Genomic DNA, 18,057 nt, shown 5'->3' on the forward strand with positions numbered 1-18,057 from the left:
ACGCATGAATTTTCAGTTTCTATAATAAATTGCATGTACGTTTCACTAATACATATACAAAAGTTAACTTACTGTGTTGAAGTGAGGATGTCCACATTTAGGATTCAGACAATGTAGAACTCTGGGTGCATTTTGAATTCGAGAAGTAACAGATTTCGCTTTATGCCCGATTGCCACCCGCGTATCTATCCCACTGTAATATTGGGGTTCGATGTGTTGAAGAAATAATTCAGCTGGATGCAGACAGATTACAATCTTAGTTTTATTACTGCAGCTCACACGCTCTACATATTGTTTTCCAACTTTTCAATAATGCTTATTGAATAAAAGACCCATAAATAACTTTACCAATTAGAAGGCAAACACTAATACACCACTGCAAAGCAAGCTTAATGCTTTAAAAGTAGAGTTTAACCAATAGACGTATTAGCCTTTTAACAGCAAGTATGTCTCATTTAGTAATTGTAATACAGACGTTATTCATTTTGTAAGTATAAATGTGAAGCTAACTTTGAAATAATTACTGGTCCTGAATTTATTGGTTCTAAACAAACACCACAAATAATAATAATAATAATAATAATAAAATCTTACAGCACTAGAGTGTTGTTTTTTTGGTTTGTTTTTTGCCCACCCCAGTCACAAGTTACTAAACATACAGTAGTAGATCACACAGACCTGGAAAGGCTGGAAACAAAGGATGTACTAATTGTCAAAGCATTTTATAGGTAAAGGGAACCCTTTTTATGAAAATGTAAAGCAATGTAAAAATATTTTACGTGAAAAAATGCATTTAGGCACTTGCATGCGATTTTTTTTTTTTTTTTTTTTTTTTTTTTAGTACAATTTATTAAAGAGAACAGCTTTAACAAAGCATCACAGGTAGCTCAAGAGGATCTGATAATGTATTCTTTAATATACAAGTGGAAATGGAGTGTATTAGTAAGTACTAATCAAAAAGCAAATAAATAACTTATGGAATAAATATTATAATTATTTTCTAGAATGCACTAATACTGACACTAATGGAAGCTGTGGCAGTTTTTATACCAAAGTGCATATGAAACCAAAAGTATTGCATACCAGTTAGAGACATCATTCTAATAGCAGTATTTATTAAGAATGTAAATATGAACGTTTTACACAATAGTTTGCACTTTCCTTTGGGGAGATTCAAGGCAATACTTGTGGGAATTATGTGGCCATTTCTATATAAAAGAAACAAGAGTACACAGTACTATACTGTACTTGGTGACAGTTACGTACAGTAGTGCTATGTTGCAAATTAGTTCAGAGATACAGGCGATAAAGAATAGAATAAACAATTTGAACATTGAACAACTTGTATGGATCCACAAAGCCAACTCGTCCAGACAAGTTTCAAAAATGTATTTTTGTTGCATAATACAAATGGCGATTTAATTACTTTTTGAATAAAATTAGGTAGTCTGGACATACAGCACTAATAAAGGACTGCTATTTAAATGGGGTTAGCTTGGCTGGCAAGCAGGAACTTCATGGTAAAAGCACTGTAAACATTCCAGCCTTGTATTTATATACACGTGTTGTGTGTATTTAATATGAACTGTAAAATGCATAGGCAAATAAATGTGTAAATATATATATCATTTTTTTTTTAACTTTTTTGGAATCGCATATAGCTAATTTGTTCACCAAGAGTTAAAGTGGATGACTTTAGTCTCAGGCTACAAGTTCAGACTTTGTTTCCATAAGCATGGCTTACATTACAGACTAGATCAGCACTGAAAAAGTCTATCTTTAACTGCACACTAGAAGTGAAATCAAACCAAAGCTTTGTGTCTGAGAATGTCATTTTTTGTTGTAAGCTGTTTTTGCCAAGTTTTACTAGACATGTTGTCCAATCATTTCACTCCTTTGTGATAAATGAATGGTCGTCTTGTATCATAACCACCACACTTCAGCTATTTAGTGCAAGTATTTCACAATAGTCATGTGTGCAAGTATATGGGAGCTCTTGTTAACAGACACATATTTAAAACGAACAAAACACAAAACAAACCATCAAACACAAAAGTTTCCGCCGGGACTCTAGCTCCGTTTTTAATAAACTACCTTTAGTTCTTGATAAATGAGATACCCACTGCCACAAGCGGTTTTAAAGCCTGTGCAATTATGACCATTTAAGCAGTTCTCAGAGTTGGCAGGAAGGATTTATTCCTGCTTCACCTCGCCCTTCAGCTTTCTCTTGACACGGGAGTAGGGACTAAGCGAGTCATCCATAATGAAATCATACAGCACTTTCACCCACGATGTGTACTGGGGCAAGTTGTCATAGTACTCTGCAGCAATTTTCTTTACCTGAAAACAAACAAAAACAACAGAATTATGAGAAAAGCAATAGTCAAGCGTATGTTAATAAACTATAATAAACTGAAACTAAACGTGAATAAACAAGCTTACAAAATAAACTAACAAAACACTACTACATATAGTGAAAATAACAGTAATTATGAATGAGAATTCATTTTAACACAATGGTTAACTCAGCACTGCCCTACACACATTAATTAAATGCAGCAGAAGCTCTAGATTACTCTCGCAATGACAAGTCAGTTTTAAAGATTGAATGAACCATTTGAATTTGAGTTTAATTTTAACGAGTTATCAAGTTACAAAACAGTACTGTATAAGAAATTGGTTAGCAACAAATCAAACATGAAAAGTAAACATGTTTTTCACAATTGGAAAAGCGGTTCTCTATAAAAGTGCAAGTCCAACATTGATATATAAAACATTTGACTAAAGCAGAGAAGACTACAATACAAAGCTGTTTCTTATTTTCTAACATTGCTGCGGTGTTTTCAAAGTATACCTTTGCTAGGGGCTATTTTGTTACAAGAGTAGAACTGCCAATTAGGCAATTATACACATTATATATTACAAAGCCATACCTATACCTTTTACTTGTACAACTCAAATCATTTCTCACCTGTTTAATATCTTGATCCGTATGATTGCTGTTTCTGCTTATACCACTTGCCACGCTTACTAACAATAACTAATCCAGCAAAAAATGCTTCTGGAAAAAACCCTCAAGGGTATATGCACACAGAAGCAACAAGATGTTTCTTGAGGGATCTTTTCAAAAGTAATTTTTTGCTGGATTAGTTATTATTAGTAATTATGGCAAATGATCATCTGAGCAACAGCAATAGAGAAATGTACAGAACACACATAATAGAATATTAAACATAGTAAGAAAATATGGAAAATGTAGAACATATATCCAAGGCCTACCCAAGTGTCCCACACAGAAGTTCTCCAACTTACCAGGGGCAGCCTCCTGCCAGGAACACTGGGGAAGTCGTGGTGCTCGTTGTGGTACCCCACGTTGAAGGTGAGCAAGTTGAGCGAGCCATAGTAAGAGTATGTCTCGTGTCCCTTTAAGAACATATAATGCTCTGCAATGAAGTGGCCGGAGATGGGGTGCAGCCCCATGCCGAGCAAGGAGCCGGCCAACATGTAGACCAGTGGCTTGGACCCCCACAGGTAGTAGAGCCCAACATTGAAGGAAAACTGGATCACTAGGTTGATGATCTCTAGCCGGCTAATTGGCTTGGGGTTGATGACGAGCGGCCGCACAGCGTAGAACAGAGGCTGCAAGATGATCCATACGAACTTGCGGAAGCGCGTGCAGAAGAACCAGCCCTCGAATTCGGTGGGAATGTCGACATCGATGCCGTCCCCGCCCAGGTAGCGGTGGTGATCCAGGTGGTATCTCTTGAAGGAAGCCGAGTAGGGCAGGCCAATGGGTAAGTTGGCGAAGATGGCAAAACAGCGGTTCCACAAGGGCCGGGTGTTGCCGAACGCAGTGTTGTGAGAGATCTCGTGGATGGCCAGTGTCATGGAGTGGTTGACACAGCTGCCAAAAGCGTAAGTCCAAAACAGAACCCACTTCCAGTCCAGATCCTTTACCAAGTAAAAAGCTAAAAACTGCACTGCAACCATCATGCAGACTATCCATTTTAACCTGGGATCCGGGCTCATTAGAGATTTTATTTCTGGATATTTAGCTGTTGGAGATGAAAAAAAGAAAAATTGGGATCAGTATTTGTTGTTAAAATAAATCGCAATGCAAGTGCAAGTATCAATATCTACTGATATAAAACAGTTCTGATGCGTCATTTGTTCTTCAAAATGTACAGTTGTCAAACATTTAAACTAAAAGAAACAACAAAAATACAACAAACATTAAAGTTTAAAAACCCTGGTGCAGCTTAAAGAAATGTTAGATAAGAACATAAGAAAGTTTACAAATGAGAGGAAGCCATTTGGCCCATCTTGCTCATTTGGTTGTTAGTAGCTTATTGATCCCAGAATCTCATCAAGCAGCTTCTTCAAGGATCTCAGTGTCAGCTTCAACAACATTACTGGGGAGTTGGTTCCAGACCCTCACAATTCTCTGTGTAAAAAAGTGCCTCCTATTTTCTGTTCTGAATGCCCCTTTATCTAATCTCCATTTGTGACCCCTGGTCCTTGTTTCTTTTTTCAGGTCAAAAAAGTCCCCTGGGTCGACATTGTCTATACCTTTTAGGATTTTGAATGCTTAGATCAGATCACCGCATAGTCGTCTTTGTTCAAGAGTGAATAGATTCAATTCTTTTAGCCTGCCTGCATACGACATGCCTTTTAAACCTGGGATAATTCTGGTTGCTCTTCTCTGCACTCTTTCTAGAGCAGCAATATCCTTTTTGTAACGAGGTGACCAGAACTGAACACAATATTCTAGATGAGGTCGTACTAATGCATTGTAAAGTTTTACCATTACTTCCCTTGATTTAAATTTAACACTTCTCACAATATATCCGAGCATCTTGTTGGCCTTTTTTATTGCTTCCCCACATTGTCTAGATGAAGACATTTCTGAGTCAACATAAACTCCTAAGGTCTTTTTCATAGATTCCTTCTTCAATTTCAGTATCTCCCATATGATATTTATAATGCACATTTGTATTGCCTGCGTGCAGTACTTTACACTTTTCTCTATTAAATGTAATTTGCCATGTGTCTGTCCAGTTCTGAATAATGTCTAGATCATTTTGAATGACTTTTGCTGCTGCAACAGTGTTTAACAAGTCTGCTTACTATACCAGAATCTAAATCATTAATGTAGATTAGGAAAAGCAGAGGACCTAATACTGATCCCTGTGGTACACCACTGGTTACCTCGCTCCATTTTGAGGTTTCTCCTCTAATCAGTACTTTACTGTTTTCTACCTTGAATCCCTACTGCGTTCAGTTTGAGAATTCATCTTTTATGCAGGACTTTGTCAAAAGCTTTCTGGAAATCTAAACCATGTTGTATGCTTTGCAATTATCCATTGTCGATGTATAATGTGGATTGATTTTTTTTAAATTTAAAATCGTTTTTGATTTTTTAGATTTTTGTGAATAGTTACATACCAAACTAAATTACTCCATCTTAAATGAATACATAAATAAAGCAAATTATTTATCATTGTGGCATCCTCTAAATGTGAAATACAATATGTCAACAACAAGAATTTAGCGATGGAGCACGCCAGAGAAAAATCCCCCTCACTCATCCCAGTCATTCTTTTCTTTCTTTCTTTCATTTCCTCTTTCTCTGTCAGTCCAAACACACGCAGTTGTTACTTGGGACTACTTTGCTTTTTATAGTGTGTTCAATTATTAAAGTTTCTGATTGCACCACTAAATAAACCTGGTTTCAGCGGGTCTTAACACAGTGCTCAATTGTCTATTTGGGATCCTGTTGCACTGTCATCAGAATCGCTTTGGTGAATTTGTTGATGGGGCAGGCGCTCTATAACGGGGCAAGACAAGGCAAGCCTTCAGAATACCATTTCAATGCAGTATTTTTTTTTTTTTTTTGACGTCTTCACTCCATTTATGCGTCACAGAATCGGGAGCAAGCCCATTCGTGCTTGCACTCGCATTTGCGCTGTGATCAGAATACAGCCCTAAGAGTTTTAGTTTATAGACTGTAAGAGTTTAAGATGTTTGTGTTAATAAATACATACTTTTCATGTATTTTCCTTGATAAACTATATAAAATAGGTAGTAAATGAAACAATGATTTAAATCAATGATTATTATTACTATTTTTTTTAAATCAAATAATTTAAATCATGATTTAAATCAACTAGATTTCAAATCGGCCAACCCTGACCTGTTACTGCAGGAGTTTACTGTAAATCTCATCTTCAAAAGGCTACTGGGGCAAAAGTCTAAACCGCAGAATTGAGAACTACAAAGACTTCATTACTTTTAGTGGTTTTTTTAGACTATTAGTGTTTATTATTGTAACTTAATTAGCTGCTCCACACCTACTTATCCAGGTTATAAAATGCTAGTTTATACAAGATGACTGTCAATTAAGATAACCCTTGAATACAAACACTTTATTAAATGGTTGACTCACGCCCAGGGAGATTAAGTGATATATTCCAGCAGTGCCGGCACTAGGATTTACTGAGCCCTGGTGCAGGACTGTGAAGTAGACCCCATAAAAAAAAAGAAAGAAAAGGAAAATGCGCTGCTGCAGCACACCCTAAAGAAAACCTTTTGAAAATAAATACATCAGCAACAAAATGTGAAATCGGTCCAAAAAAATCCCCCCCCCCCCCCCCCAACAAAACATATTCGAACAAGACAGCAATCAATCAAGAACACTTTATCCAAACATTTTAATAAATCAATTATGTAACAAGAGGAATCAAATTTGATTAATAACTCAATTTACTTAATTTACTTAAATTAGTCACAAAACAATCATACATCAATTGGATTTTTAAATTAATGTTATCAAGTACAATAATATGAAAACATTTCTATTAAAGAAAAAAAAAGAAGTGCATCTCAAAACCTAGCCCACGGTACAAATGCATTCATTACAATTCAGAAGTAAAAACATCATTCTATTAACACACTTACGTATTTGTTTACGGCTGTAAGTCGCCCTGGATAAGGGCATCTGCTAAGAAATAAATAAAAATAATGTCCATTTTTTTTTTTTTTTTTTTTTTTTAAACTGAATTTTGACCATCCATTAGTTAAGGTGGAATTTTGTGAGGCAGACAGACTCCTATGGCAAGCCATCTGGGCCATAACATATAGACACAACACGTAACTGTTTTTTGGCAACGTGTAGTTAACTGGCCAATGAGGGCAATTGTTTAGCAAAGCGTAAAGAGGATTGTGATACAGACTACGCGTCCTAAAAACGATGGTAAACACCAAAGGGCCATAATGTTTAAATCCAACGAGTAGTGAAATTAATGCTACGCGTAGCATAAAGAGCCAATGGGGGAATAGTATCGTTTCAGGGGCGTAATGAGTCACGCAACAGCCAATCAAGACTTTTTACTTTGTAGGTAGATACGGTCACAAACTCTGGAGCTAAGCAACCAGAAATACAGCTGGCCAGGGAAAATCGTGAAGTTATGGTACAAAAATGTTTTATTTGCACGTGCTGCTTTTGGCGATACAGACTGGAAATGTGAGGAAGATGTTGAAGTGCCAGAAATAGCCTTACCATGTCCTCTGAATCCAGAAGAACTATCTCCACTTCAAGAAAGGGTCAATTCTGTAGCCAGGTCACAAGAACTTGGCATGGACCTTTACCTAAAAGTCCTAAATTTAATAACTGAAGTTTGTGCCTCTTCCAGGCATTACATTTGAAGAGTGAGTAAATACATATTAAAAACACGCAGCTACTATTCTCTCAACCCACCTACCATTTGTCCTGTAAAGGCTCGTCAGAAAATGGGTCAGGTCACATTTTTTGGCCTTGTCAGCTCTTACTGTTATTTTTTTTGTGTTTAATACCCATTGTTCCCCCCCCCCCCCCCCCCAAAAGGCAGGTTGAATTTAAAAAAAAAAAAAGATTTAATGGAAAGTAAGTACCATGTTGAGATATGGTGTGTTGATGTGGTAAACTTACTTTCGAATCTAATTAGTTTGGCTTGGGTTCTTCTGTATGGACACTTCTTGGAGGAATATTCATTTGGCTACTGTGAAGCTATGATGACCTGCTCTTACAAAAACCCTTTTTTTTTGCATTAGTTAAAATATAATTTAATTTGGCAAATTTGCACTTATGAACTGCATTTGGGCCCCCCCCCCCCCCCCCCGAGTACTGGGGGGTTTATAATTTTTTCACAACCCTTTGAGAAATTCAAAGCAAGTTCAAAGACTTCTGAAAATAAATAACATGTGTTTTAATGTGAATTTAAAACATTACAATGTGTTTAGTACTCATTATTAAAAAATGTTTTGATTTTTGTTGGAATAAAAATGCCACAACTCAAAAGGTTGTTGTAAAATACCTTGTACTTAATATTGTAAATGTATGAAAAGAAATATATTCAAAAGTTCTTAATTGTACAGCATAGCCACCATTGTGCCACCCCCTGCACACACATGTGATTGGTTGAATGAGTAGATGGGTAAAAGAGTGTTGGATGGGAATGGGTGGATGGATGGAAGGCTGTGTGGGTAATAGATAGTCACTTGTCAGGGGGAATGACTAATGTGTATGTGTGTGTGTGTATATATACACATTATATATATATATATATATATATATATATATATATATATATAAACACTCATTGGAAACAAACAAATTCTGACTAGAGTTTGTCTTCTGATGTTGCCATGCAAGATGAGTTTCCCCTTTGGTTAAGCATTAACAGAAATCTGATACAACATTAACTGTACCACATTTATTTACTAAGTTTTCATCCTGGAAAAAACAATATCAAATTGCACACTGGAATATGCAACAAAGCAAAAGTACACAAGCACAGTAAAGCAGTAGCTCATTCTACATATGTGGAAAGAACAGCAATCCGCATAACTTCTGGTCTCAAACAAATGTAATGCACGGAACTGAATCTCTTTCATCTTTAACATGAGAGATTATCAAGGGATTTGAACAAAGTATTAAAAATCCTGAAAGGTCTTAAAGGTTGACCCAGAAAAAGCTTGTTATCAACCAATCAAGTTCTTCCATTAATATGGTATTTGCCTTGAAATATATTTAACAAATACTTTTGTGAATTAGATTAGCAATGACTCTTAAGCGTAACAAAAAAAAAAAAAAAAGTCTATATGGCAGCGTTCATTAACTCTGGTCCTCGGGCCACAATCTAGCAGGTTTTGTAGGCTGCTTAACATCTTTACCTGCTCCAGACCGAGAACATTCTTAATTGTTCAAATTAAGTGGATAATTACTTCATTTACCTAAATAAGAGCTTGGGAAGAATGAAAACTCAACACCCTGTGGCGCTTGAGGACTGGAGTTGAGAAATGCTTCTACAGTGTATTCATGCGGAGTGACTCAGTGTTGGATGGAATAGCTGTGAATTCCCACTTCCCTTTTTTATGCTAAACCTGTATTTGTTAGAAAAAATAAATAAATAAATACTTACATGAAGCATTAAATAAAGAAAAGAACATCTGGCCAACTCCCAAAACAACCCTCCCTCACAGCTTTACTTACTTTAGCCAAATGTAACACAGAATCAGAAGGGCTGTTTCAACACTTAAATGCAAGAAAGCATGAGGAAAATTGGCAATAACAGGTATGAGACATATCAATGGATAAAAATTGAATCCTATTCATAGGTCATGTAGTACAAGTTTGGAAGGTAGTGACATGTAATTTCAATACACTATTCCCTTTCAAGTTTCATTGGTCTTATGCATAACATGAGGCCTAATTCACAATTAATACATGACATTGCAAACTAAACTGTTGGACAACATGGAAAGAAGTTTGAATGCAATAGAAGATATACGTGTTTACAGGTTTGTAGACTGTTAGTTTTAAAGGGAGATTATCAGAGGAGGTATAGTAACTGGTAAATGCAAGATGGCAAGATTGCATTTAATTGCACTGATGACGACCATCTGACTGCTGGAATAAACACAATCACACACTGCTGGATGAACCGATGTGCTCAAGAGATAACAGGTTAAGGAAGAAAGATCAAAAGGGCCACACCAAGAGAACACCATCATAGGCAGTGTGAGCCAGAACCAGTTTTCTTTACGACACATACACGAGACTCTCCACAGGGTGCCCGGGGTGATTGAACCCACAAAGAGATGGAAGGAGGGGGGCTGAGGTCAGTAGCTACTTAATCAAGGTGCACTCAGCTCAGCTCATTGTGCTCTTTCATTCAGACTAGAATTGGAGACTTGTCGATCGAGGAGTCCTGGAGGATCAAACCTACAGTATTGCATTATATTATTTTGTTATGTTTTGCTCTTTTTGTTTCCAGAATTAAACTGGCGAATATTTTTAGCAGTTTATATTTTAACAGTAGCATGTAGCCTATACACTAAAATACAAAGCAAATATGCATATACAAACTACAGAAACACACTGTGCACAATGATTGCACAAACCATTTCATTTTACAAAACAAAGTGCAAACAGAAACTTAAAAAACAAAACCTGTATTGCTTGTTTCTTAGCTTATGTAATAACTTTTTACCTCTGAGTTGCCGTGCATAAAGGTGTCTGTCAAACAAACAAAAAACAAATTAAAAAAAGAGCTATGCTCCTGCTTCAAACCAAAACTAAAAGCTTATTACTATGCTGAGAATACCTCGTTTCCAGCTAAATATGGCTGCTCGTTTTCACTGCATTTTCCCAAGTACAGCTAACCAAAGATATTCTATTTATTTCTATTCTATTAAATTGAATATATTTGAGCTAACCTTGGAAGTATTTTCGCTACGTCAAAGGTCAAACGGCATTCAAACATTGAAAAAATCTTTAAAAATGTATCAATTTTCTGGAAGACGCTATCTACTAGTCAGGTCTGTACCCTCCCCCCACTGCTCCCACTCCAATTGTGCCTATTTGTCTCACCTGTCCTGCTATGACTGTCTCTCACATCCCTGTTCTGCCCTCTCCACCACTGCTCCTGCAACCCCTCTAACCTCATCCCTCCTCCCCTCTCTGGTGCACTCTGGAACTGTCACTCTTCTGCTAACAAAGCTGATTTCATCTCTGCTTTTGCCTCCCACCTCTCTCTCGATTTCCTTGCTCTCACTGAAACCTGGCTGTCCCCTGATAACACTAACTCCTGCCGCCCTGTCCTCTCCACGTCCTGTCCCATAACCCAGATGTCAGGACTGCCCAGTCCCTGACTGCCTTCCGGCGCCTCCTCAAGACACACCTATTCAGACAACACCTGTAAAACTCAACTCTCCCTCTGGACAATATAGCACTCTGCCTTTAATGGACTTTAACCTGCTCCCTATTTTACTGTATTTAATCCTGTAATTAACCCAACCCGTAGTACTTCACTAGCACTCATATCTAACCCTGAAGTATCTATCAACACTTATCTGCTCTCGAACTGCCCCGATATCAAATTGTACTGTGTTTTGTACTGTTTTCTGCTCTTAATAGGACTGAAGTCACTGTATTTTGTATCTTGCTCTTAATTGTACAGTAATTCTTGCTATGTATTTTTGTATAAAACTGTAAGTTGCCCTGGGTAAGGGCATCTAAGAAATTAATAATAATAATAACAATAACAATAATATAGCCCAACTCGCACTACAGCTGGTAACACTGTGCAACCAAAATGAATATTATACATCCACTACACGTTGCATTTTTAAATAATGCGTTGTGGAACAGTGACGTGATGATATTGCTACACTTTCATTGGCCATTGAGGCTACGTGTTGTGTCTATACGTTATGCCCCCGATGGCTTGCCATAGACTCTGACACGTTCAGCTTGTTCGATGTGGAACAGGAACAGGTTTTAGTCTTTTTGCTAAATCATTTTAGTTCCATTTCTGTTTAGCATCATGGCTAACAGCGATTTGCAGATGCTGTCTGTGCATTGTGATGATTATAACATTAATATTATGGGTCAAATATATACAAAGAATCTCGCTATACAGGAAGCAGTGTGGTCCAATGGTTAAAGTCACCAGTTCAAATCCCACCTCTGCCACCGACTGACTCGCTGTGTGACCCTGAGCAAGTCACTTAACCTCCTTGTGCTCCATCCTGTAGATGTTAAATCAATGTCCTACTGTAAGTGACTCTGCATATAATGCACAGTTCAAAGCCTACCTCTGTAAAGAGCTTTGTGATGGTGGTCCACTATAAAAAGGCACTATATAAAAACAGATATGTTATTACAGTACAGACCATAGTAAATAGAGGCTACATTTATTGCATAGTGCCAGTATTGCATGTACAGTTGTAATTTATCTATTAAAATACAGTGAATTAGCAGTACAAACATTATACATCTCACTATATAATTAAATAATTTTGCTACAGAGACGAATGAAGCCTGTGGAATAATGCTACGTTAACACATTGAATTACATACCGCTTTCTAGTTTTCCATACTTAAAAAAATGAATTTAAAAGTGTGACATTTTGAAATCCAACATGCTTTAAATACTACTGTACAACTATTATGGCTGCCGGTAGACTTCTGCGATATCATTCTGTAGTTTCTTTGATTGCATAATGTTAAATAAAGCATCTAAATTATGTTAATTATTTTATTTTTTATTTTATTTTTATTTAATTTTTTTAAGAATGTCTCAATCCAACAAAAAGAATGTAGGTGATGCAAAACTTTTGTCCATAGCTGTACCTGCGGGGCTCCACCATGTTTCACCGTGTGGAACTGCTCCTCGATCAGACCAGGCTGTTCGACTGAACAAGCAGAACACGTTCCATGGCAGGAAGGTGGAACGGTTTCGCCATATCAGACTGACCAATTCTGTTCGGTCTCACGAAATGTAGTATCACATCTCCCAGCAGAGCAATCACGTGACCTTAACACTGGCCTATTGCCACAGCGCTTCCTCTGCGTCCCGCCTCCAGATAGACAATATGTCAACTGTGATTTGAAAATTTGTGTTTTGATTGACAGTCCACCAATAATACCTTGCTATGTTTTTTTTTATATTTATTTTATGTCTTGTCATTAAAGTGGGCTCAGAAAACAAAGAAATGGACTCTGGGCTGGGCCCAGGTGCAGTTGCATTCCCCCTCCCCCCCTCGCCCCCGCCCCCGCCCCCGCCCCCGCCCCCGCCCCTCCCCTCCCGGACACCAGCCCTGTATTCCAGTAGGTGTTGTTCCCACTACAAGTATGCAAAAGAGAACACATAGCCTGTATTGATGGATGGACAATGGGGAGCACTGAGCAAAACATGACCAACCCAAATTAATTTGGACTGCACAATGTATACAGTAACCACTGTCCAGCAAGCACATTAAGGCCAGTAATTTATATAGAGCAAACTTAATATAGGTTCAGGCTGCATTGTGTATTTAGTGTGGGCTGGGTAATGGAAGCTTTCAACAATTACAGTCTGCTGGCACTTAAATAATTTCCATAACTTACCAATAAGTTATTAGCTGCTGTAATAGTAAACCATCGGGCCTGTGCTAGTGTGTTGTATTTAATTGTAAACTGCAAACAAGAATAATTTGGATGTGGTTTCTCACTGTCCTCAAACAAACAGTGAAGCCGGATCTTTCTGCAAAAAAATTATTTAGAATAATCTCTTGGTCAGGAACCAATAAAAGGAGTAACTATGCTTGCCAGTGCCTGAACCACACGTGCAAGTACAATTAAATCATGGGAATTTTATAAACGAACCAGGAAAATAAAATGAGATATTTATTTCAGTGCAACCCTATCTTTAACCATTAAATATCCTGACAGGTGCAATCCACCAACTGTACATTTATTTTGTTATGCATTCCATCACCTCAAAGCTAACTGAGGCCAGCATGTTGCAATAAATAAGGGGTGCCTAACTTTGCTACAATTTAGGAACACCAGGGATTTCCTGGAACTGAACACCAAACATCAACAATTAATTTTATATCACTTGGTTTCAATATGTCCATGTACAATTTTTTTGTTAACCAAAGCCCCCCCCTTTTTTAGCATACAGAATTTGGTCCCTTAAAAATTGTATGGTTTGTGACATTTGTTAGCTATTACGTAGTTACTTTTAATTACTATCAACCCCACCTCTGCCTGAAGGGTTAACATCTCTCATGTGAACCTCTCAGTCAGCTGAAAATGTTTACCATCATACAAACTAGTTATTTTGTCAAACAAACTGGTGAAACAAAAGGTTTTTTTTTTGGTTTTAACCCTGCTAGCTCCCCAAGACACCCTTGTTAACAAGGTGACGTCACTTAAATTTTTATTTTCATTTTTAAGTATTTTATAAAGACGTAAATCTATGTTTAATATTAAATTTAAAGAAAACCAAAAAAGGGCTGCACTCAAATTTGAAATAATTTCCTTTATTTAAAATTAAAAACTTTTTTTTTTTTTTTTAAATGTGTAGTTCTCAGTCACGAACATGTTTCGCCCCTAGTCTTCATCAGCGTTTTAACTTTTTTTTTAAAAAAATATTTATTTATTTTTTTAAATTTAAATAAAGGAAATAATTGCTCATTTTTGATTGCCTACCTATTTTTGTTTTCTTTATAGTTTATGTTTTGGTCTATGCACCACAACAAACAATTTTGTTTTACAAAGCGCAGGGTTATTTTGCTTTTTTAAAAAATATTAATTTAAACCTTGTGTAAACAGTTGTTTACTGTTTAAACTACCATATTTCAATAAAACAGTGTACTTGGTAGCAGCACTCGGTATATGTTAGTCAGACATAGGAGTCTATTTATCTAAACCATGACTGACCTAAAAACAGTCGTTATTTATGACATTCAAATATGGAACATTTTTGAAAACCAACATCCAACAGTTTGTGTGTGACACTTTTTGGTGTATTTTTGTTTTAAAAGATAGACTGGTAATGTCGATTCCTATTTAAATAATTAGTGGTGGTAATTTAGATCAATTGAACAAACTTGTCTCCAGGATATTCAACTAGATTTCGATTAAAAGACGGCATTTTCCTCAATACCGAAAAAAACATTTAAAAAACTGAATTTCGGTCTTTTAGTGAATCTTTTCATTATACTTATCACCAACATGGTGTAAAAACAATTGTACTTCAGGAATTAAATACTGTAACTGTGAAAGTCTTAAGACAAGTGGAAACATGATGTAGACTACTGTAGAACTTCACGTTTTGACAGGTTTAAGATAGATAAGGTTTATATGGTACAACCTATTAATAGCTTTAGCAGAAAACGTTGAGCACCGTGAATTCATGACAAGAAATTGCACACAATTTAGAATAAGGGGAATATGAAACATTCTAATTATGTTAAACACCCAACAGAAATACCGGGTTGCAGATGAAGAAATACATGCAAGTACGTTAAGTGATTTAAACTTAATACATACATACATACATACATAAAAAAAAAAAAAACTTAATCAGGCGACCCCCATTAAAGTAGTTGCATACGCTTTTTTTTCTTCTTCTAAACGCAAACGTTAAATCAGAACGGGAAATAGGCAGCACAGGCCCAAAATTAAATTCACCACTTCACATAGAATTAGTAATGCCTGTTGAAATTACATTTTAAATTAAGTATTCGGCAAAAGAAACCCAAAGGCACTACTAGGGCCAAAACGTGTTTTGTCCTTTCTTCTGCGTTTTAACGTGTTATCGGCTTCATCACATTCTGAAGTTAACGGTTCTGCGACTGGTTTGGAAATTGTCGGGCAGGGTTGGACAAGATTCAGTCTTTTTAGCGAAAACACCCACTGTACTTTTTCCATCAAGACTAGAACATTCTAATACTAGTTATCAATTGTAAAACAGCTGTAACAGCAATATCTACAACACAAACAACACGGCTCGTAATTATTATTGTCACATGTTCATAGAGACCAAATTAACATACCGCTGTCATCATACATACATACATACATACATACAAGAATCCAGCCCTAACCCGTCATCAACTCACCCAAAATCTCTTTCCTCCGGTCGGCGTGCGGCTGGTCAGTGTAAACCCACTCATAATCGTCTCGAGCCACACGGTTCCCCATGTCTGTTGTTCTTGTCTGTTGTCTCCGACTATTTTGTTTTATTGCAAGTGAAATGCACCTCCACTTCTTTCTTCAACTTTACCCGAGCCGACCGACACGCGACTAGTTCCTGTCCTCCAAAAAAGAAAACAGCCAACCCAACCTGCAGTGTAAAACGATCCTCGTCCTCACTTACTCTGCCAAATTTTCTTACACTACTGATAACACGCTCCTCCCACCATTACGATACAACAGAGAAATACACTGTTATAAATATTTAATATCATCATGTCAGTATTATCATTTAACAACAACGTATACATTATTTATGGTCTAAAATGTATTTTTTAAAACAGGTTTAATAATCTTTTCAACTGCAGGACCTAAGATTGCGAATCATGACGTAGGTGTCTCAGTACGGAAACTACGCCATGTTGGTAAGGTCGAACGTGTATAATCAAAATTGTTATTATTATTACAGTTTTATAATTTGTATACTATTTGTTTTAAAGCATATTAGTTTTAAAACTCACGCAGTATATACATGTTTTAAGAGTGCAAAGACAAAGACAAATTATCTGTAAGAAATAATACAATTTTAATGGTATTCTACTTGAAAGAAACAACTGCAACTGCTGGTTGGAGCAGTTCTTTTATTTCTATGCTAATTTTAATAACCAGATCACTCCCAAGTGACCAGCAAATTGACATTAAGTTCTGCAGACCTGCGACAGTCATTGTAAAACCCGCAAAATAAAACGTATATGTAAGATAACTGTTTGTCCGATGTTAAAAAAATAATAATTTTGTCATAATCAACATATGATTGTATGTACACTACATTTGTCGATGGCTTCATAATTCAAGTTGCAAATTATATAATTTTAAACGAACCAATGTTGTTGTTTTCTTTTTCTTTTATTGATTAGAAATACAATTTCAATCTTTTTCCAAAATATACTTGATGTGGAATGTTTTATGAATAAAAATATCAAAAAGCATTTAATTCATACAAAATGACTTTTTTTAAAATAACTCATGGGTTAACCCTTTAATGTACAAGGGACATATGTGTCCCACGAATAAAATTATGCTAACTTTCTTGTTTTTGCAACGTGCACAAAACAGGGTTTTGAATTTACTGACAGGTTGGATCTGGTCATCCAAATTGGCAGTTTCCTTGTGAAACTTCAGTCACTCTCAAATGTATTTCAAGAAGAAACCATTTGAACAGTTGCTCAATTCCTTGTGTACCTTAAGGGGTTAAACTTTGTGAATAGGGCCATATATTCCATGAGATCTCAGTTCATGCAGGAGGCATTCTCCCTTTACCTGTGCTGTTCTCCAGGGAGGATTGCTTTCCCATTAGGCCATGATAATGCCAGGTTGTTAAGAGATCATTCTACCCTGGCTGTAAAATACACGTGCGCAGTAACCTACCGAGGCTGTTAATGTAAAGTAATTTGAAACCTGATGACGGCAACTGCAGAGGTTTCTTTAGTTACATTGGCATCACTAGGATTGTGTAACTATCTCTGTCACCTGTAGAGTCAGGGAATATAAAAACACACACACAAAGATGCAACATTTTTATTTCTACTATGGAGAACCAATATTACAGCTTAATGTGCAGATAAGGCGGGCCATAATATATGATTGACATACACAAGCATTAAAATGATCAAATTATCAAATTAGTACTGGTCTCAAACTGCAGCAATAGACCCCTTTTAAAACTTTTACAGCTTATTACAGACCATACTTCAAAAAGAGGCCCACTTTTCTTCAGAACAGGCCCACTTTCCTAAGCTTAGGTATTACCGTCTTGTCAAACTGGACAGACGACACTTCAGAGAAGAGGGTAATCAGGTTTACTGAAGGCCTGGACCCATAAAGCAGAGTGAGGGTTAAGCTTGTGAGCGGATTCAAAATATAAAGTAGCAACAAAATAAAACTGATTCCCACTCTTTAGCATAGTTCCATTAATGCAGAAGTGTTTTAACCTTGCTTTAATCTTAGAAATAGCATGCAGAAACAATATTCAAGAACACTACGGCCTACTA

At 36.5% G+C, this 18,057-nt stretch overlaps 1 protein-coding gene across 1 annotated transcript; it reads right to left on the minus strand.

The window, feature by feature from the left end:
- Positions 1 to 244: 244 nt before the first annotated feature.
- On the minus strand, positions 245 to 16,374 carry LOC117403287 (sphingolipid delta(4)-desaturase DES1-like). Its single transcript, XM_034005327.3, has 3 exons — positions 15,934 to 16,374; positions 3,313 to 4,055; positions 245 to 2,340 (listed from the first exon to the last, which is right to left on the minus strand). Exons 1-3 carry the CDS (start codon positions 16,013 to 16,015, stop codon positions 2,194 to 2,196), a joined length of 972 nt encoding a protein of 323 aa, XP_033861218.1. The 5' UTR covers positions 16,016 to 16,374; the 3' UTR covers positions 245 to 2,193.
- Positions 16,375 to 18,057: the final 1,683 nt, after the last annotated feature.

Source organism: Acipenser ruthenus, chromosome 5 (genome assembly GCF_902713425.1).
Source record: "Acipenser ruthenus chromosome 5, fAciRut3.2 maternal haplotype, whole genome shotgun sequence".
Lineage (NCBI taxonomy): Eukaryota > Metazoa > Chordata > Actinopteri > Acipenseriformes > Acipenseridae > Acipenser > Acipenser ruthenus.

Coding starts and splice junctions, on each gene's coding strand:
- LOC117403287 (XM_034005327.3), bottom strand. CDS start 16,015: ATGGGGAACCGTGTGGCTCGAGACGATTATGAGTGGGTTTACACTGAC. Junction 4,056..15,933: donor CCGGAGGAAAGAGATTTTGG/GTGAGTTGATGA, acceptor CATCTCCAACAG/CTAAATATCCAGAAATAAAA. Junction 2,341..3,312: donor CTGGCAGGAGGCTGCCCCTG/GTAAGTTGGAGA, acceptor GTTTGTTTTCAG/GTAAAGAAAATTGCTGCAGA.